This window comes from Callorhinus ursinus, unplaced genomic scaffold (assembly GCF_003265705.2).
Source record: "Callorhinus ursinus isolate GAN/ISIS: 27379988/994484 unplaced genomic scaffold, GSC_fseal_2.0 scaffold47, whole genome shotgun sequence".
Classification (NCBI taxonomy): Eukaryota; Metazoa; Chordata; class Mammalia; order Carnivora; family Otariidae; genus Callorhinus; species Callorhinus ursinus.
Genome location: NW_027397109.1, coordinates 7,419,917 through 7,441,180, shown reverse-complemented (window position 1 = coordinate 7,441,180; position 21,264 = coordinate 7,419,917). Strand labels below are relative to the sequence as shown.

General features: G+C 38.5%; 1 protein-coding gene across 8 annotated transcripts in view; it reads right to left on the bottom strand.

The window, feature by feature from the left end:
• TJP1 (tight junction protein 1) overlaps positions 1 to 21,264 on the bottom strand; it is a 263,988-nt gene that overhangs the window by 66,135 nt on the left and 176,589 nt on the right. For all 8 annotated transcript variants that reach the window (XM_073882512.1, XM_073882513.1, XM_073882514.1 and 5 more), the window contains 6 exons: positions 13,756 to 13,880; positions 12,945 to 13,047; positions 6,878 to 7,154; positions 3,157 to 3,260; positions 2,403 to 2,571; positions 1,455 to 1,602 (listed from right to left, as the gene is read on the bottom strand). In XM_073882512.1, the coding sequence (XP_073738613.1) occupies positions 1,455 to 1,602; positions 2,403 to 2,571; positions 3,157 to 3,260; positions 6,878 to 7,154; positions 12,945 to 13,047; positions 13,756 to 13,880 (926 nt within the window). The remainder of the gene's footprint in view (positions 1 to 1,454; positions 1,603 to 2,402; positions 2,572 to 3,156; positions 3,261 to 6,877; positions 7,155 to 12,944; positions 13,048 to 13,755; positions 13,881 to 21,264) is intronic.

Genomic DNA, 21,264 nt, shown 5'->3' with positions numbered 1-21,264 from the left:
TTTTTTTTAAGATTTTATTTATTTGACAGAGAGAGACACAGTGAGAGAAGGAACACAAGCAGGGAGAGTGGGAGAGGGAGAAGCAGGCTTCCCGCCGAGCAAGGAGCCCGATGTGGGGCTCGATCCCAGGACCCTGGGATCATGACCCGAGCCGAAGGCAGACGCTTAACGACTGAGTCACCCAGGCGCCCCCAAGGGTATTAGTTCTATCACTGTGTATGTGCTGTGGCAGCAATCTTTTTCCAGGTAACATCTATGCAGTGTCAGGAAGATTTTTAAAACCAATATATTAACTTGTAGCAGTTAAAAATAATAATCAGTTGTAAGATAAACCACGATAGATTGTGACATACTATTAATATTCCTTTTAAAAAAATCATTACAACCTTAAAATAAAGATCAGAGTTAATATATACATCTAAAATTTGAAATTTATAAAGAATCAACTTCACAAATTTCTAAAACCAGCAGTGCACAACCGTACCACTATGGCTTTTGACGATCTTTTAAAAAGCTTTCTTCTGGCTAGATATTCCTCCTTTCTCTGTTTACTTCTTTCTTGCCTCCTCACCTTCCTCAAGGAATGTACTCCCCACAGTCCAGCTGTTGGCCTCTCCACATTGTTTTTCTTCACAACCTTAGTGACTTCTATGGTTTGAGCTAACACCTCCATGCAAGTAAGTCCCAAATTACCATCTCTAATCCTAAACTGTTTCATTCAAGTTTTCAAGGGCCTCCTGAAGATCTCCATATGGATTATTATTAAAAACCACTGATCAAATGGGAGGCCTACAGAGCCCTGGGAATGTCCACAAATTTTATATAAAATGCTACATGTATGTGTACATGTGCCCTTCTCTAGAGATAATGGCAATAATTTTCAGTTTCTCAAATGTACATGCAACCCCAAAGACCATATAAACTCAGGTAAGTCATATACTAATAGCATACCAGACTCTTTGGCATAAATACAGAGTGTATTTTTAAAAAGGAAAACAAAGTCCAGATTAAACTGTCTAGGAAAGGACTGCTAGTACAGTTAACTTTCCCAAGCAATAAATTCTATAAGCTGGCTAGCATCTTCTAATTCAGTGGATCAGCAAACTGCAGCTCAAGGCCAACTGTTTTTATAAAAAGTTTCACTGGAACACTGCCCTGCCTGTTCATTTACATACTGTCTACAGTTATACTTCTGTGCTACAAAGACAGAGTAGTGACAAGAAGCTGTGTAGTCTGCATACCTAAAATATTTATTCTTTCACTCTTTAAGAAGTTTCACTGACCTCTGGTTTTCTAGATAATCCCTAAATTGATTTTTAAAAACACACAAAAAACACAAAAAAACCCTACCCAAACTTGATAATCAAAAGAAAATCTTCTAGTTTTATTTGTAAGCAATACCACAAACACGTATCAAGCACACGTAACTATATTAACAACAGAGTGTGATTTACCTGCCACTGCTAGGCTGCTGTGGAGAGTGTCTGGAATGATCAGAAGGCTCTGACCGTTGGTCAGGTGATCGTGACCGGCTGTGGCGGGGAGGTCTGTCATGTGATCGACCGGAATGATCTGATGCCAGTGACTGAATTTCTGAAATGTCTGTTAGGTAAAAGGGTGCTATTTATTTTCCCGTGAAATGATTATAGTAAAATGTAAGGTACTCCAATGATAACAGATATAAGCTACTAAATATAATTTCATATAAAATTGTTGTTTTAAGCAGTAACTTTATCAACCACTGATAAAAATGGTGAGCTGCCTACAGAAAAAAAAAAGTGAAACCATCGATGGACCTTGAAGGCAGATGCTAAGTGAAATAAGTCAGAGAAAGACAAAAACAAAACAAAACAGAACCACCACAAAAAAAACCACAAACCTACACAACCACCAAACTCACAGAGATTAGACCTGTGGTTATCGGGAGGGCAGGGGGAGGGGGGTAGGGGAATTAGAGGAAGGTGCAAACTTCCAGTTACAAAATAAATGAGCACCAGGGATGTAATGGACAACATGATGACTACAGCTAACAGTGCTGTATGGTATATAAAGTTGTTAGAGAGACTAGACCCTAAGAGTTCTCATCACAAGGAGAACTTTTTTCTTTTTATCTATAAAAAATAGACGTTAATCAAATATACCATGGTAATTGTTTCACAATATACGTAAATCAAACCATCATGCTATGTACCTTAAACTTCCACACTGATGTATGTCAATTTTTTCTCAGTAAAACTAGAAAGTAACTAAAAGTAAACCCTCTACCCCCAGTATAAATATTTGTAATTCTTAGATTTTGAAGGTGTCTGGCTTGCAGAAAATTATTTTGCTCAAACGTATCAAATCTTCCTACTACTATAATAGGGCACTTAAAGGGACTTTCCAAACAGAACTGTACTCACCATCTCTCTCAGAGGCATTAGCAGAGTGGATACTGTCAGAAAGATCAGGGACGTTCAATAGGGTAGCCCGTTCATCCCTCTGAACTACCATTTTTAACTTGCCTTTAGACCTTTCTATCAATGTCTTTGCATCTGTCAGGGACATATTTTCTGTCACAGTACCATTTATCTGCAACGGAAAAGAAATTAGGTTGAAAATAAATGACAAAAATATAAATGTTAACATAATGTTATGAAATAGGAATATTTAAATTATCCTTGGCTTGCTGTAAGAACCAAAATATTCCCTTTATACTCTCCTGTATTATCAAAGTACTCCTCTTCCCTGAAATAATAAAATTTTAATATACTGTTGCTTTATCAGAAAACCCAAATTACTACCACTGAGCCTGTCACTTTCTATTGCTTATAAGCAAACTAACATTTCAATAATATTTAGGGCACTTATCAAAACCCTTATTGTATAAGACTAGACATATCTACCTACAAAGTAGCTCCTACCAGTGAATGGTAATTCATTTGTAGCGATTAATTCACTCAGGATGACTCCATGCCTAAAGAAAAACATTAGTGTTGACATGTAATAACAGACAAACCATTTTTGTCCATTAAAAATGGCAAGCCATCCAGTGCCCCAAACACAGATTTTTAATTTTTTTGGCAAAATTGCTTTGAACATGAGCAGAAGCATTATATGATTACAAAGAATTTGTTTTCTATTTCAGTTTATTAAAATACAAGAACAGGACTATACCTTTAATACAACATCGCCTTCTTGAATATTGCCATCTCTTGCTGCCAAACTATCTTGTGAAATTTCCTTTACAAATATATGGCTGGCCAATCGAAGACCATACTCTGAAAGAACATATTTAAATGTCTTTAGTGTAAAATGCTAAGAGACTTAAATAGAGTTTAAAAGCATAATAGTAATCACCACATTGAGTTTTTTTTTGTTTTTAAGATTTTATTTATTCATTTGACAGAGAGAGAGACAGCGAGAGAGGGAACACAAGCAGGGGGAGTGGGAGAGGGAGAAGCAGGCTTCACGCTGAGCAGGGAACCTGATGTGGGGCTCGATCCCAGGACCCCGGGATCAGGACCTGAGCTGAAGGCATATGCTTAACGACTGAGCCACACAGGCGCCCCCACATTGAGTTTTTAAGTACAATCGATAACAAGAAATTATTCTTGGTTACCCTGTAAAGATGACATTTCCTCTAATCATCAAAGCAATGTGAAAGCAAAGGAAGTATGTGATTCAAGAAGAAGACTGACAGACCTTATTCCCACTTTACTCAGAGAAAAAAGCCCTGAAGAGCAGACCATTTCTTTCTATGTTGTAATAACACACTAGCTTCTCAGAAGGTTTAACGAATACAATTCTAAAAAGTGAACTGCTTGAGGCTGGAAAAACTCTGGAAAGGTTGAAAATTTTATTGATGACTTGTGTTACCAAGCATACACTGTTTTTTTCCCCCAATTTCAATTCCACACACCTCTAACACTGGAGAGACATACACAGAGCATTAGGACATAAACTCTGTATTAGTGCAAATAAAGGTTTCAACTAGCTGTGCAGATACAGGCAGGAGTTATAAATGCCAGTCCTTTCCTTTTAACACCAACCAAGTGTCCAAAAGTGATGCAACATCTATCTATGGGTGAGGAAATGGTCAGAGTTGAGGAAGGTACCAGGGGAGTCCAGAAAACTGTCCAGGGACCTGCAAAACTGTAGAATTTTGTCTGTTTGTAAACCAGAACAATGACGACAACATAACATCCACAGTTTGAAAAGCACTGCTCCTGGTTCTCTCAGGAGAGAGAAAAGGACTGCGTCTTTCTGCATTAAGGAAAAGGGGGGGAAACCCCCCCAAAAAAACCCTCTTGGGGTTTTTTGTTTTTAATATGGGCTGGGTAGCAGGTCAGCTAACTCAAGCTTCTATAAGTGAACTTAAGGCAAACTTAAGGCAAATATACGAAGAGTGCTCACAAGCAGGAAAATCTGGGTAAAAAAAATAAAATGACTTTTGAGGAGATCTAGGCAGTCAGGTGTTATGTGCTTAATGGTTGTTATATCACAAAAGAATACAGTATTGATGACAAACCTGTCCTTATTTAAGATTAAAAAGTTACAGGGGCACCTGGGTGGCTCAGTTAAGTCTGCCTTCAGCTCAGGTCATGATCCCAGGGCCTGGGATGGAGCCCTGTGTCAGGCTCTCTGCTCAGTGGGGAGCCTGCTTCTCCCTCTCCCTCTGCCCCTGCTTGTGTTCCCTCTCTCCTTGTGTTCTCTCTCACTCTCAAATAAATGAAAAAATCTTTAAAAAAAAAAAAAAGATTAAATAAAGTTATAAATGACCAATACAGAGATGACTTCAAAATAATCCTCATATATGCATTTACTCCAGTGTTTCCTTGAGTATATTAACTATGTGCCAGGCACTATGGATAAAAAGCAGCAAACGAAAGATAGTCCCTGCACTCTGGCAACTTCCACCCACAGTAGGGGCAAATGTAAGTGTGAGAAGACGTCAGATAAAGGCAATACAGGGTTCCGTGTCCAGTGTGGAGTCCAAGAAAGTCTCTCCGAAGAAGAAATACTAAAGTAGAAATACTACTAAACCAGAAGGATGAGTGTGTGTGTATGTGGGGTGGGGGTGGGTGGTAGAGACAGGATGGTTAAAAACAAATGCATCTCTGTGAAGGTGTCTGCAGAACTGACTGGAAGGGATCCACAGACTAGTTTTTGAAACTCATTAAGTTCACTTAAGAGGTGATGGTTGCTCACCAGACCAAAAAAAAAAAAAAATCCTTAACTATTAGAGGATGTGAGGTAACTAAAGTATCATGTAAATGATGGCTGTGATAAACTTGATTATGATCATTTTGTAATATCAAACCATCACGTTTACATCTTAAATGTATAAAATTTTATACACAATGTCAATTACATCTCAACACAGCTGAAAGAAAAAAAGATTATGGTAGCTTGGATAAGGGTGTTGGCGGTGGAGAAAGGCAGAAATGGGATGGCTATTTAAAGTGGTATTTAGGAAGTTAGCATGTATTAACTGGGTATAGGGAAGTTAGGGAAAGAGAGATGTTAAGGATAACTACCATGTTATCCATAACCGGCATGAGAAACTGGGTAGATGAGAATATATCAAACGAGTGACTTCATAAGAAACACAACAATTTTAAGAGGAAGATGTGAGTTTCATTCAAGATGTGTTGAGTTTGAGGGAGCTACATGAAACAATGAAGTGAGTATGCCTAATGGTCAGCTGGCTCACAAAAGTACACAGACATGGACTGGAGAAATAAGGTTTGCCATTAGCAGCAGACAACTGAGGCAATGAGTAGATGAGACTGTGTAAAGAGGTTATGTTGAAGAAAAAAAGAGATTCTGGAACAGAAATCTACCTAAGGTTAGAGGGCAGGATGAGGAGAATGAAGTTGCAAAGGATACAGAAAGGGGGTGGGAGACCCAGAAGGACACAGTATTACCATTCTCCTGAAGCCGAGAGAAGACATAATTTCAAAACACAGGAAGTCGTGCTCGCTTCGGCAGCACATATGATAAAATACAGAAATGGTTAATGCTATGCAAAATGGTACTGAAAAGGCAAATAAAATAAAGACTGAAAATTTCTACTGAATTAGTATGAATGGTTTGGGAAGCAAGGTGAAACAGATATCAGGCCAGAGAGGGTTGGACAATGAGTGGTAAAATGAAGTAGAAACAGTAGGGGTAGGCAGTTTGAGAAGTCCACTACAGAGTAAGGTGGGGAACAAGAACCAGAAAAAGGTCTGTCAGGTGCCGGTAGAGCAGATCAAAGTGAGCCCGCATGATATTCTTAGAACAACACCTTTTTACCAAAATGATCAGTCACAGATGCTTTCCAGCATTTGAAAGACATGTCCACAACAGGAAGATGCCACAATCAGACTCATTCTTATCAAATCTGATTAAGTAGGGGAGGCAGCTGGCTTGAGTTTCAAAAATCTTAAAGATGCCCTGCATTATGGAGAGATGCCCTATCAGGGGGCTCCTTCCCCTTAATCTCTTCATTTAAAAAAGTATTCTGCCCCCCACCCCTCAAGCCTAGGATTTCTTCCCATGGTTATGCTACTACTGATCCTAACGGCTAAGTAAAACACTGAATTTGAGCTTGGTCATGGTATGACATTTGTTAGCATAATTTTCATTTGGCTATCCTAATCACAAGGAATCCAAAATCCAACTACTGGACAATTTATCTGAAGGACTATCTGCTACAACAAAATAATTCAAGAGAAAAGAGATGATTCTGAAAGCCTGCTAAACGGGACATGACTTACAGCAACAGCACGTAACAATGAAGATAACAAAAGAGAACAAAAGCAAGGATAGGAAGGGACGGCAATTTTACTTCTTACCACAATTAGTGTAAACATTTTCATGCAAAAATGGTAAACGAGTTGGTAGAGAATACCTTCATTTTTCCGGGATTTCACCAATGTGACTTTGGTGGGTTTGGCAGGTTGACTGGAGGCCAGAGATCGCCTATCAGACCGTGGGGACAAGCTCCTCTCTCTGCTTGCACTTCTATCCCTTGCCCAGCTCTTGTCACTCCTTCTACTGACCAGCCCGCCACGACTGCTTCTCGGGTCATGGACTTCCTCATCGTAACTGTCTTCTTCATTCTCAGACACCGGTTCAGGATCGGGACGACTGACTGGTATCTGAACTTTCTTCTTCCTCCGAATGGTCTACAAATAAAGATTATAAAGAAGCTGATTGATTTCCATATGTACTTTCATTTCTAAGAGAAAGGAAAATTACAGTTTTCTGGTCCCTTATCATTTAAACTAATTATGTATCAGAGAGACACAATACACAAAAAATTATAACAGATCACTAGGAAATACATTTCCATAATGGCTGTGTTTTCTGCTCTCTTGACAAACAGATCTGGTTAAGAACCGAATGTGGAATAGTGAGGCAAATGAAGTCCTTAGTTACTTAATTCTGAAAGATTTTCTAGGTATAATAATCACAAGCTTAAAGAAAAACTAGTAATTGTTGGTGGCTGAAATAAAGGATGGGGCACTGTACTCTAATACCATCAAATACACTCTAGTTGCTACCAAGCAAACTTGCAAGCCCAACTTGACTCCTTGAAATTTTCAAAATCCATCAATATCAAGGCCCATAACTGTCCTACTGAAACTCTTAACAGAGAAATTTACTGTATTTCCACACTAACATTCACCTTCGTAAAGTCGGAGCTGGTAACTCCGTTATATTTTCACCAATACAAACTGCTTTCGGTTTCTGTATCTCTCCAATTTATAATTTCTCATCTTGGTATAAATCCCTTCTTCTGGCTTTCTTTCCTCAATGACTCTGATAAGTGGTTCGATTTTCCCTGCTCATTTATTTCCTTCACTTTCTGTAGATTCAAAATCTACAAGCGTTACCTTCTGATTGAGTGGCCTCTTAATCCCTGGACTGTGTGCACCTCGCCTTCTCACCCTGATAGACCCTGGATCTCTTCAGAGATCTGTAAGATCTTCTTGGGTTAACACTCCTTGTCTCTACTTTTGATGCCTTGATCTACTGAAACTTTTCTATTCCCATCTTCTTTCCGATTCCTTTCTCTCCTGTTCTCCCAGTCCATTAACTTCTTCCTAGTTTCACCTGCCTTGCTCCCAAGTTTTCGTAAAATGTCATGCTGTGATATTTAAATGACTTTCTCTTGACCTCTCAATCACCTGCCATGACAAACTCCAGTCCTGTATTATTTTCACCTTCCAATGGCTGCATTTCCGCACTTTGCTGAGTAGGTCCTCCATAAATTCATTTTACTTGACAGAATTCTTTTGCTTGTTCAGTAATGCTTTCCTCTACCTCTTGCCTCTCTATGGAATTTGCTAACACAGGTATTTCAAAACCATTCACCAAGACCCCAATTGCTTAGCCTGACTTACAGAGATCAGTGCCACTTCACTTCCCCTACACTCCCACATTTTTTCAGTATCCCACTTATTTAGTCTTCCTTCGGGGCTCAAAGACCAAGTTGATCCTCTTCCTGAACAAATGAAGTCCTCCCATATGAGCTCTTATTCTTATCCTTACCCATCTCTAATACCTTCTTCATCAGTAACAACCCCTGAAGGTACTTATGACTTTCATCTCTCCCTCAAATTTCTCCTCTGCCTACTACTAATCTGCTAATTAATCTTCTATTCCTTTGTCTTGCTACATATTTCCAAGTTATCCTATGTCCTCCCTTTGGGGCTAATCTTCAAAGGGCTGCTCTAAACTTATACGGCCCGCTGTTCCTTTCTACTACCACCGGTGATCAAAGAAGGCCCTTCTGAGGAAACAACACTGAAGCTGAAGCAGCAGCAAGATGCCAACACATGAAAAGAACAGACAGCTCAGTTCCCTGTTAGGAACTGAGAGAGGGCTGCCTGTCTTTCCACCCTCTGCGCCCCACAGCTCAGGCCCTTATCATGTAATATTTACTGTAAAGCATTCTTAACTGACTCTCTGCATTTTAGTCTCACCTCTATTTCAATCTCCAACAAACTATTTTAGAAGTAATGCTTTTGCAGTATTACTTTAAATCTTCAACTCCCCCCAAGCAACATACTAACAAAAACAAAGTAACCAGATGAGGACCGGGAGCTTTCCAGGTCTTCCACCAAGAGAGTGCCTGCCACCTCCTTGGAAATTTACTGTACCTGAAACTACTCTCAATCTCCGATATGCATTATGGTTATGACTGTGTATACCCATCTATCCTCTTAAGATTCAAGTTCCTTGGAGAAGGTCCTTACCGTGCATTTAACTATACCTATAATGAAATATTTGCAACCAGTTAAGTGCTTAACTCATTGAAAAATATCCAATCCTGTTATAATTCTCTATGTTATAGTTAATGGTCATAAACCTACAAGAAGATATTTAGCAGGTTTGACAATTATACTTGATTTTAACACTGAAAATTTTGAAAGAGAAATTTGGGGGGAGGGCGCCTGGGTGGCTCAGATGGTTAAGCGTCTGCCTTCGGCTCAGGCCATGATCCCAGAGTCCTGGGATCGAGTCCCGCATCGGGCTCCCTGCTCCTTGGGAGCCTGCTTCTCCCTCTGCCTCTCTCTCTCTCATGAATAAATCAATAAAATCTAAAAAAAAAAAGAAAAAGAAAATTTGGGGGGAAATGCCTACTTCAAAACAGTCTAGCTAAATTAAAGATTCACATGTAAAATAAAACAATGAAATCCTACAAGTACTAGAATAAAATAAAGGATATATGCTTCTATAACTCTGGTAAAGGCTTTTGTAAGCCTGACCCCAAAGGCAGAGCCAACCAAGTAAACCTCTGACAGACATGACAACAGAAGAACGACAGCACTTCCGTGTTGAAACAAAATGACATAAAAACAAGCCCCCAATCACCATAAACAACTTACGCTCACAAAAGCAAATGGGCAAACAATACACGTAGTATATATGACATAAGGCTAACCCTCCCAATATATACAGCTCTCTAGTACGACAATCATCACCACAGAGATGCAAAGGAATAAGCAAAAAAGAAACATAAATGGGCAGTATATATACTATGAGATGATCAAACTCATTCGTACTGTAAAATATTTCATTTGAATTACTATGTTCAGACTGTTGGCCAAAGATTTAAAAACTGTTGATAAAAGTGGGCTCTCAATACCCTATTGGCTTTCTGAAGGGCACTGGCAATACATATATCAAGTCATTCATGCCTTCTGACTGAAAAGCCACTCCTAAGAAGTTATTCCTAAACAGTAACTGAACAGGTAGGTAGAAACACAATGATCTTCAACACAGTATTTTTTTTTAATACCTAAAAACTAGGCACTGAAATGCCCACCCATGAATGGGCTAGGTAAGTAGCCACATGGAGATATACTGAAGTGCTCACAGAGGTCACCTCTAGGAGATGGTTCTGCCCAATCATTTATTTCATAATGCTTTTTTAGGATGGTCAGAATTTTAGTAAAAATTATACATGCTCACTGTGTCATAAATGATTTCTAACTTCACTTATTGTTAAAGCTAAATTACCCTATTTATGGTAGTTACATTATCTCATAGAGTTCTAACATTTTAGTTCAACAGAAAAGAAAGAATTTATTTGCTTAATACCCAAGGAGCTCTTAGTTTATGGAAAGATAACCATATAAACAACCAACCACCCCAATGTAAGAGCACAGGGAAGAAAAGAGATTAGCAGATGGGGCGGGGGGAGGGGGCGCAGGAGTTGGTTATTCAGAACTGAAAAAAAAACAAAACTAAAGAAGCAAAAACAATGTATATAATGACCCTGAGGTTCTGGTTATGGCCGGGGATGAATTAAGAGTTAAGAAAGACACCTCACAATGAAAGACCACAATCTAAGACAATGGGGTTTTATTCTAAAAGTCATACGGCAATGATAAACTTAACAAGTTAAGACATGATCCAATCACTTCAAATGTAGAAATGAACAACAGCTCTCTGCTGATTAAAACACCCTCTACCCAATCCCCCTATAGAGCAAAACTTCCTGAGTTCTGCCTTTCCAATTCATATAGCTAAGTACAGTCAGAGCAAAATCCACCCTTGAAGCTGCCCCAAATCCTTTTCCTATTTCAAATTCATTACAGGTTTTAGACCTACTTCTTATAAAATAATTTGTATGGGGAAAAGTCCAGGATGTAGGAATACAACTTTCTTAGATGCATTATTAATGTGGAGTATATATGTTGAATATTTTGCATGGCAAACAAAATAGCTCAACATTTCAGAGGACCAGAGAGCTTAAAAAGTTGGGGTTATAGGTGAAGCTCACAACCTTATGTACAAAGAAAAAAACCCAAATTACCTAATGTGCTCACCTTGGAATGTGCAACCGAAAAATACTATAAGTAATAATAACAATGCTCAGGATCAGCAGCTAAGGCAAGCATGCTAAAACTTACTCAGTTTTAAGATAAGCAATTATAAAAATTAGCAATTTGCTTCTGTAAACACTACAATCTCATGTTCTAAAAACTGTTTAAAAACTCTACCACCCACTAGCCAGTATGTATATGAACTGTGATTTAAAAAATAACATTATAGGGCGCCTGGGTGGCTCAATCGTTAAGCGTCTGCCTTCGGCTCAGGTCATGGTCCCAGAGTCCTCGGATCGAGTCCCACATTGGGCTCCCTGCTCAGGAGGAAGCCTGCTTCTCCCTCTCCCACTTCCCCTGCTTGTGTTTGTTCCCTCTCTCGCTGTCAAATAAATAAATAAAATTTAAAAAATTAAATTAAAAAAATAAAAAATAACATTACAGTTATAAAAATGTAATTACAATGAAGTTGTGAAAATATATACTCAAAAGAAGATGTCTGTCATTTAGAATGCAGTAACTCAACAGTGCATCTACTGCAATTTGAGAAAACTCTCACCTCACCAGCATTAACACTGGTGTGGAAATAAACCATATGGGAAGCAGCCTACACAAGGGAAGAGGGCCTAGCAACTGTGGGGTGCACAGTCTCAAGGTATACACCTTCTAGATCTCACCAAATCCCTAAGGTCAAAACACAATGCAGGCCTTCCCCTCACACCCTCTCCCTTCCACTTGATCCACTGTGGTTCTGAGTGTCTGCTAGAAAGCAGAAAATAGACAAGGCAGGGCAAACCATCTAGATGCCTACTCTGCCTCTTCTTTCTGCTCTTTATACCTGAACTAAGGCCTCAAAGCAGTGCCTTTATCACTCCTTTCAGAAGCTAGATGGGCAAAAACCTGGGTGGGGGGGAGCAAAGTGGGTAAAAAGTAGCTAATATGCTCCTAAACATGGATGTAATTTTAAATAGGACTTTTACATTAAATACACTTTGTGCCACATTTGCTTAGTTTTACCTGTGATTTGAAGCCAGTTATCAAGAGTTAACTGAACTTCTTTTCCCTTACTTAAAAAAAAAAAAAAAGACTTCTTAGAAAAATAATGAAATAGAAGACAGATTCCAGCTATATGCTATAACATTAACATTAAAATGCACCCTGAACAACCCTACAAAGAAAATCTTACCACTTTCTCTCTCCTCAAACTGTATCACAGTAACAAGGAAAGTGGTTGATGATGTATGGGTTCAAGGGACAATGTAAAATTTGCCCATTAAACAAATCCTGTAACAGAAAACAGGGCTAAATATTTCAAACAGACTGCATGCCAGGATTCAGTCTAACTTAAGTACTTAAAAAAGAAGGAAAGATTAAAGCCATAAAAAGGTGACCATTCAATCACCCCCACCTTTCCTCTTCAATTAAAAAAAAAAAAAACCCTAGTATCTAAACTTTGAGAAAATATACACACAGTGATAAAACATACTACCAGTATTAGAAGAAACACTCTTGTAAGCTAACTTTGGAACTACTGATCGAGTTTTCATCTTCTTAAAGGGTTAAGATGAATTAAAAAACCAGAAACATATCAACCATAAAGTGGATGCTTTTCCTAAATTAAAGGTAAAAGATACTTACAATTTTTGCATTCTTCCCACTTTTCCTTAGTTGCTGAACAGCAAAAGCATGTTCAACATTATCCATTGAAACTCCATTAACCATCGCAACTCGGTCATTTTCCCTAAAGAAAAAAAGGTCACCAAAATAACATGTTAGAAAAAAACATACAGACAAGTTTGTGAATGTATTTTCAAGATGGGTACTTCCACAAAAATACCTAATTATAAGCTAGTTAATCTATTTGTCTTCAGATCAATGATACAATAATGTCAAACGATTTACTTTCTGATCTCCTACGACGACGTTTAGTAACTAACCACAGGCCATTAATTTTTTTAAATCATTAATACAATGTTTTTACAAAAGAGTGAAGAGGTACCACAATACAAAAAATAATTTTTGGTGGTACAATTAGAGGGCATTAAATAATATTATGTTACATAGCTGGAAAAAACTATTCCCTTTTTAAAAAATAAAGTCTTTCTCCTTCTAGGTTCCTTTCAATCCTCTGACTGTACGCTCACTCTCCTGCGAGCTGGTGTGTCTTTGCCTCTCCTTTATCTTGCTTATCTTAACTGAATAAGGACAAGATTAAGGGTGAGAGGTTCTTGAAGGCTAAATCCCATCCCAAACTGAGTAACAAGTTTTCTCTTCACCATCTTTATTTTTACAGCGACCACCTATTTAAGGTAAGGGATACTACCTTTCCACTTATGATAGAGATAAGTAGAAATGTATGCTAATTTAAAGAAATCACTAGCAGAGTATGCCAGTGACTAAGGGTAAAAACAGTGCTTGTAACACAGGTGCCCAAAAGAAACATGCTTACTGTAGCTGTCCTTCAGCAGGTCCCCCTTTCAGCACATCTGAAATTACTATGGATGTTTCTCCACTCTGAAAATGAGGGTTGTCTCTTCCACCAGATATTGCAATTCCAAATCCAAATCCAGGAGCCTAAAGTAATAATTACAGAAAAACCCTGCTATTACGAAAAACAACTGTTCATTGTATCATACAATCTAAAAAAGTTTAAATATAAAAATTACAATCTTATTATATCTGTGATCCAAACACTTGCCTGGGTGGATACATATTAGAATGATCTATCCTGGTATGGGAATGCATATTCTAATAAATTAATTGCTGGACATAAAAGAATATTAAAATTTGGTCACATGAATGCTTTCTAAGTACTAAGATACATTTAAAAATTCTGAACACTGAAATCTTGCATTTATTTTTGATTTCAGAAGAGCTCCTGAAGGTACTGGCAGTCCACTAGTGTGATCATCAAAAATACAGGCAACTAACTTATAGAATGAACACTTAAGTAGTATAAAGATCTGGTGTCATTTTGTATAATAAAATATCAATAGCTGTGGAAATCAAATATGTTATTTCAACTTCCTTCAATTATGCTAAAAATCTCTTTAGAAGTAGTACATTATAATAATGTCTTATATGCACATTGCAAATAACAGAAAGTAGAACCATATCAAACCATTTAAAACATATTTTTAATTAAAGAAACAAATGATATACTTCTAAATGAGCTGAAAATCTTAATCACAATGACTAAGGGCAGACCAATACAAAGAAAATTCAAAATATTTCCAAGTTATTAAAAAATTACCTCATCTCAAAAAAAAATCTATACCATTCCCTTGAAAGGAAATGAACCATTCAGAGTAGCCTAAAGAAACATCAAATATTTTCCTAGGGTTCCAGAATCACTAAAGCAGAGGAGTGTATTTTCATATAAATTGTACTATACTATACTACAGTCCAAACCACCTGATGATATAGGCTGTCCAGTGCACAACAAAGGAGGCCACATCCACCATGGACTATGTATAGGTCATGACCTTCTCCTCCCACCCCAAAGCCTACTGAAGTAGCAAAAGAAAAGGAAAGAAGAAAAACTCTTCTTAAAAAAGAATAAATACTGGGGCGTGTAGGTGGCTCATTCCATTAAGCATCTGCCTTTGGCAGGGCCCTGGGATCAAGCCCCACATCGGGCTCCCTGCTCGGGGGAGCCTGCCTCTCCTTCTTCCTCTGCCATTCCCCCCACTTGTGCTCTGTGGCTCTCCTTCTGTCAAATAAATAAATAAAATCTTAAAAAAAAAAAGAATAAACACCAGTAATTCCACTCATAGGTATATACCCCCCCAAATGAAACCGTATGTCCACACAAAGACTTAAACCCAAACGTCCATAGCAGCATCATTTATAATAGCTGAAAAAGTGAAAACAACCCAAATATCCATCAACTGATGAATGGATTAAAAAAAATGTAGTATGGGTGGGAGGGATGGGATGGCTGGGTGATAGACATTGGGGAGGGTATGTGCTACGGTGAGCGCTGTGAATTGTGCAAGACTGTTGAATCACAGATCTGTACTTCTGAAACAAATAACGCAACATATTTTAAGAAAAAAGGAAAAGAAGAAGATAACAGGAGAGGAAGAAAAGGGGAGTATGTCAGAGGGGGAGACGAACCATGAGAGATGATGGACTCTGAAAAACAAACTGAGGGTTCTAGAGGGTAGGGGGCTGGGGGGATGGGTTAGCCTGGTGATGGGTATTAAAGAGGGCACGTTCTGCATGGAGCACTGGGTGTTATGAACAAACAATGAATCATGGAACACTGCATCAAAAACTAATGATGTAATATGGTGATTAACATAACAATAAAAAAATTTAAAAAATGTAGTATATCCATACAATGGAATGTTATTTGCAATAAAAAGAAATGAAGCACTAACACGTGCTGTAAAAGAAGCCAATCACAAAAGACCACATATAGTGTAAGTCTATTTATAACAAATGTTCAGAAAGACAAATCTGTAAAAGCAGAAAGACAAATCTATAAAGCAGTGGTTGTCTAAAGCAAGGAATGGAAAAGGACGGAGAGACTGGGGAGTAATGGCTTAAGGTACAGCATTTCTTTTTAGGGTAATGAAAATATTTTAAGAAATGACTGGTGATGGTCATACAATTCTGTGAACATACCAAGAACCACTGAATTGTATGCTTTGAAGGGTGAATTGCACGGTATGTGAATTATACTGCAATAAAGCTAATGCAAAAAAAAAAAAAAGGTTAATGTCGAAAAAAATAAACAGGAAAACCCTGGGTAGCCAAAAACAATGGCATCTGAATCCATCTCCCTATACATCCTCCCAAAATAATACTACAAGAATAAATCACTACACAAAACCATTCCCTTGGTATAATTCAAAGACCAACAATATCCAAATTTCAAAACAGAAACAGGTTTAAAATTTCAAAAATAAGAAATGATTAGAAAGAAACAACTGTTGGCACAGAATTAGGAAACACAAGAAACGACTTTACAGAACAAATTTAAACAAACCCAGATGAACCAGGGGCACCTGAATGGCTCAGTCAGTTAAGTGTCTGCCTTCGGCTCATCATGATCCCAGCGTCCTGGGATCCAGCCCCGCATCAGGCTCCCTGCTCAGTGGATATCTGCTTCTCCCTCAGCCCCTTCCCACCCCCCACCGCTTGTGTGCTCACATGCTCTCTCAAATAAATTAATTAATTAAATTTTTTAAAAAGGCAAAGAAAAAGAAAACCCAGACAAGCCAGATAATTCCTACGGAAATACAGATTACTGAAATGACTATCAGAAACTAAAAACGTAATTTAAACAATGCAATTTCTGGAGATGAAGGAGAGAAAATTATCCCACAAAAAAAGCACCAGCCACTGATGATTTCACAGGGGAATTCTTCAAGACATCACTGTCCAGGCAGCCTCAAAGCTCCATAAATTTTCCAGAGCACTGAAAATGAAGGAAAGCTTCTAAACTTTTTATAAAGCAACTATAATATTGACATCTAAATGATAGTGACTATCCATAAAAACAGAACCCCACTCCAAATATTAAAGCCCAAAATGATTTCTATATAATTAATCAAAAAGTATTAAGCAAAAAAAGCAAACAGAGGGCAACTTCCAACAAATACTCCATGACAAAGGGATTTATTACAGGAATGCAAAATTCATGTATAAGGAAATTCACTGGTATCATACATATATCCTATTACTAAATCTAAAGGAAAAAAAAATTCTGTGATTATATCCACAGACCTTAAAAAGGCCTTTGAAAAAATCCAACAGTTACTAGTAAGAAATAAAAAGTTCAAGAAAATTCATTCAATTTCTTGTAATAGTTGTTTATTAAAGTACACAAAGAAAATCCAGCTTCACACACATACGCAGTTAAAAAAAGGAAGTTATTTTAGTAGCCCTTTTAGGTGATTATGGATATTCATGGTTGATTTTATACCAAAACTTGGTGTGAGTTTCTTAACAGTGCAGTGTACAATCTGAAACCTATCAATGAACTTTTTATACTCAAATACCCATTGGCAGGTTTTGCGCTTCCAATGGGTATTTTATCCATCACGGTTTTATAAGAGCATGCCTTGGTCATTTGAAAAATACTTAGGCAAATCCTTCAAATGATGATATATTTCATTATATATTTTTTAAAAATTGTGTACTGTGGTGCCTGGGTGGCTTGGTCGGTTAAACATCTGACTTAGGCTCAGGTCAAGTAAAAATAGTGTTACATACACAGACATACACACAAATTGTTTCCAATTCAGTCACACAGGTACTTCAGTATAAAGTGTCCTATGCATATATCCCATTTCAATGCATAATTTTAAAACTGTACTCAAAAGCTGAGACGTGGTAAAACTAAAATGAGTAATTTTTACCGCTTTGAATCATTCTGAAACTTGGAACTGTTCTTTAAACTGTGAGTGTGTGGCAGTGACTGTTAAGTAATGTTTGGTGCCACTGCCTTGATTTGGGCTATGGCGGCCAGTTTTACCCACCACTGCTTCTGCACCTTTACTACAAATTTAACTACAGTGAAAAGACAAGTAACATTTTCATACTTTAGGAAAATAATTTGCCCTAGAGCCTAAAAAGGTTTCAGAGACCTTTTGGGGTCCTCGGGCCATACTCTGAAACCACTGATATTAAGAACTACTAAAAAAATAAGAAAAAGGGGAAAAAGAACCCACAAAAACAATAAAACAATGAAACAGATTATTTGCACAAGATATAGAAGATGTTAAAACTCATAATTAGAGAAATGCAAATGAAAACCACACAGTGAATGGTAAAACTTAAAAGTAAGAAAAGACATTTTGTTGGGAAGGCTGTAAAGAAAAAGGTACTCTTACACACTGCGGATTGGATATGTAAACTGTAATTGTTTAGGAATTCGTTAATACCTAACAAAATTACAAAAGCACTAATCTTCTGACAGAGCAAACCAATTTCTAGGAATTTTTTTTAAATTTTTTTGTGAAGATTTTATTTATTTGACAGAGAGACACAGCGAGAGAGGGAACACAAGCAGGGGGAACGGGAGTGGGAGAAGCAGGCCTCCCGTGGAGCAGGGAGCCTGATGTGGGGCTCAATCCCAGGACCCTGGGATCACGACCTGAGCAGAAGGCAGACGCTTACCGACTGAGCCACACAGGTGCCCCTAATTTCTAGGTATTTACACTGAAGATACATATACATCTCCAACAATATGAAAATACACACACAGTTATTCCTTGCAGATTGCTAATTACAAACACTGGGGAAAAACCTAAATGCCCAAGGAATACCTAGAGAGCAGGGGGGAGTAAGGGGTGGGGTTATTCTTTTTGCTTTTTTTTTTCCTCCTTGGAAGAGGCTCAGGCTAATCTTTTATTCTATATACTTTTATGTTGTTCATTTACATCTTGCTTGGTAATTCTTTTATTTAAAAAATGTTAATATAACACTAAAATAAAGAAATGCTGAAAATATCAGAAACTTTCAATGAGAAAGACAGAGATGAGAAGATATTTTCCTTACATGTGAGCAAATCTAGTAGTTTTTGGCTGCAGTGAGCCAGGGTCAAAAACCTGGCCTGCACCACTACTTCTAATGTAGCCCTGGCTCTTAGTAAGGCATGTAAATCCTGATCAGTGCTTGCTACAGTTCATTTAATGACTACCCAGAAGTCTGTGGCCCCCATGTCTGGCTGGGGATGAGAATCACTTGGAAACAGTTTCAAAAGTGCTTGGTGAGGTACAACCCCCACCTCATACCAATTTAAAAAAAAAACAAAACGAAGAGGCAAGATGGCAGGCAATTTTTTTTTAAGGTTTTATTTATTTATTTGACAGAGAGACAGAGAGAGAAAGAGAGAGCGCGCGCGCGTGCACAAGCAGGGGGAGTGGCAGGCAGAGGGAGAGGGAGAAGCAGGCTCCCTGCTAAGCAAGGAGCCCAATGGAGAGCCTGGGATCATGACTGAGTCAAAGGCAGATGCTTAGCAGACTGAGCCACCCAGGGTGCCCCTGGCAGGCATTTTTAAAAAAGTGATTCTAATGGGCAGCCAGTGCTGACCACCTCAGCCTTAAATGGTTTGTGAACTTCAGACGAGGGTGGCAATGAAAAACTTCAAAGGTTTCAACTATTCCAACACTTCCCCTTCCCTCTATCTTCACCCTTGTCTTATTTGGCCTTCTCAATAAATTTCTTACCTCCACCAGCCTACAATTTACCCTCCCTCTGTTTGAAGGGTTATCATTCTAAAACAAATCTGATCCTGTCATTCCACTGCCCATAGGCCCAAATTCCTTAGTATGAAGCATTGTGAAATACAACTCCAACTTGCTTCCCAGCACCCCAGTATTTGCTCTAAACACACTGAACTACAGATCCCTGCTTAAGCATGCCATGCATTAGCAAACTCTATGCTTTTGCATCTCCTCTCTACACCCACGTTTCCTTTAGGACCTCATCAGTCTTGCAAGCTTTAGCTCATCCTTCAAAATCCAAGTTCAATGTCATCTCATTCATAAAACCATTCCACTTTTCCACTGATAGAAGATGTACACACTTCTGCTACTTAACACATGGCATTGTAAGTAACCTGGGTATCAAAGCCCAATCTGGGAAGGATTCACATACTCACCTACATATTCCAGCTAAGTACAACCCTGCAGGAGCCTAACACAAAGTGGTTTGTCAACAATAGCAAGCCAAAACAAGTATATGACTAATTATTCAATTTAATTTTAATTAAGTTCCCATTTATAGAAAATTGTCTTTTGGGATGGCTGGATGGCTCTGTTGATTGAGCGTCTGCCTTCGGCTCAGGTCATGATCCCAGAGTCCTGGGATGGAGCCCCACACTGGGCTCCCTGCTCAGCAGGGAGTCTGCTTCTCCCTCTGCCTGCTGCTCCCCCTGCTTGTGCTCTGTCTCTCCCTCTGACAAATAAATAAAATCTTTTTTAAAAAAAATCCCTAAAGAAAAAAAAAAGTTGGGGCGCCTGGGTGGCTCAGCTGGTTAAGCGACTGCCTTCGGCTCAGGTCATGGTCCTGGAGTCCCAGGATCAAGTCCCACATCGGGCTCCCTGCTCAGCAGGGAGTCTGCTTCTCCCTCTGACCCTCCCCCCTTTCATGCTCTCTCTCAAATAAATAAATAAAATCTTTAAAAAAAAAAAGAAAAAAGTTGTCTTTTTTTGTTAACTAGCACTAACTTGAGCACTAGAAGCTCAGATTTCTGGAAAAATTAACAGCCATGGTAGTACCATGGATTTTGAACCTTCCTGAATTCTCAAAGAAAAACAAGCAGGGCAGCTATACAATAAACAAAAAGCCCATGGACATTTACAACAAATCCCAGTCACCAATATATCCCCGCTCAAGGTGCAAAAAACAAGCAGTCAGGGAGGAGCAACTAGCTCTGAAACTTGTGTGTTCCCAACACCTACATGGAAGGAAAGCCATACGGTATCCAACATACCTAAGACCTGAAGAATCCCCAAGTAACTAACTAACTGATAGGTATTCACTGGAAAGAACGGGAGGAGAATTTAAGAACTGCAGCTGATTATGCAGCCATAAAAAGGAATGAGATCTTGCCATTTGCAACGACGTGGATGGAACTGGAGGGTGTTATGCTGAGTGAAATAAGTCAACCAGAGAAAGACATGTATCATATGACCTCACTGATATGAGGAATTCTTAATCTCAGGAAACAAACTGAGGGTTGCTGGAGTGGTGGGGGAGTGGGAGGGATGGGGTGGCTAGGTGATAGACATTGGGTAGGGTATGTGCTATGGTGAGCGCTGTGAATTGTGCAAGACTGTTGAATCACAGATCTGTACTTCTGAAACAAATAATGCAACATATGTTAGGAAAAAAGAAAAAGAAGCAGATAGCAGGAGGGGAAGAAGGAAGGGGAGTAAGTAGGAGGGGGAGACAAACCATGAGAGACGATGGACTCTGAAAAACAAACTGAGGGTTCTAG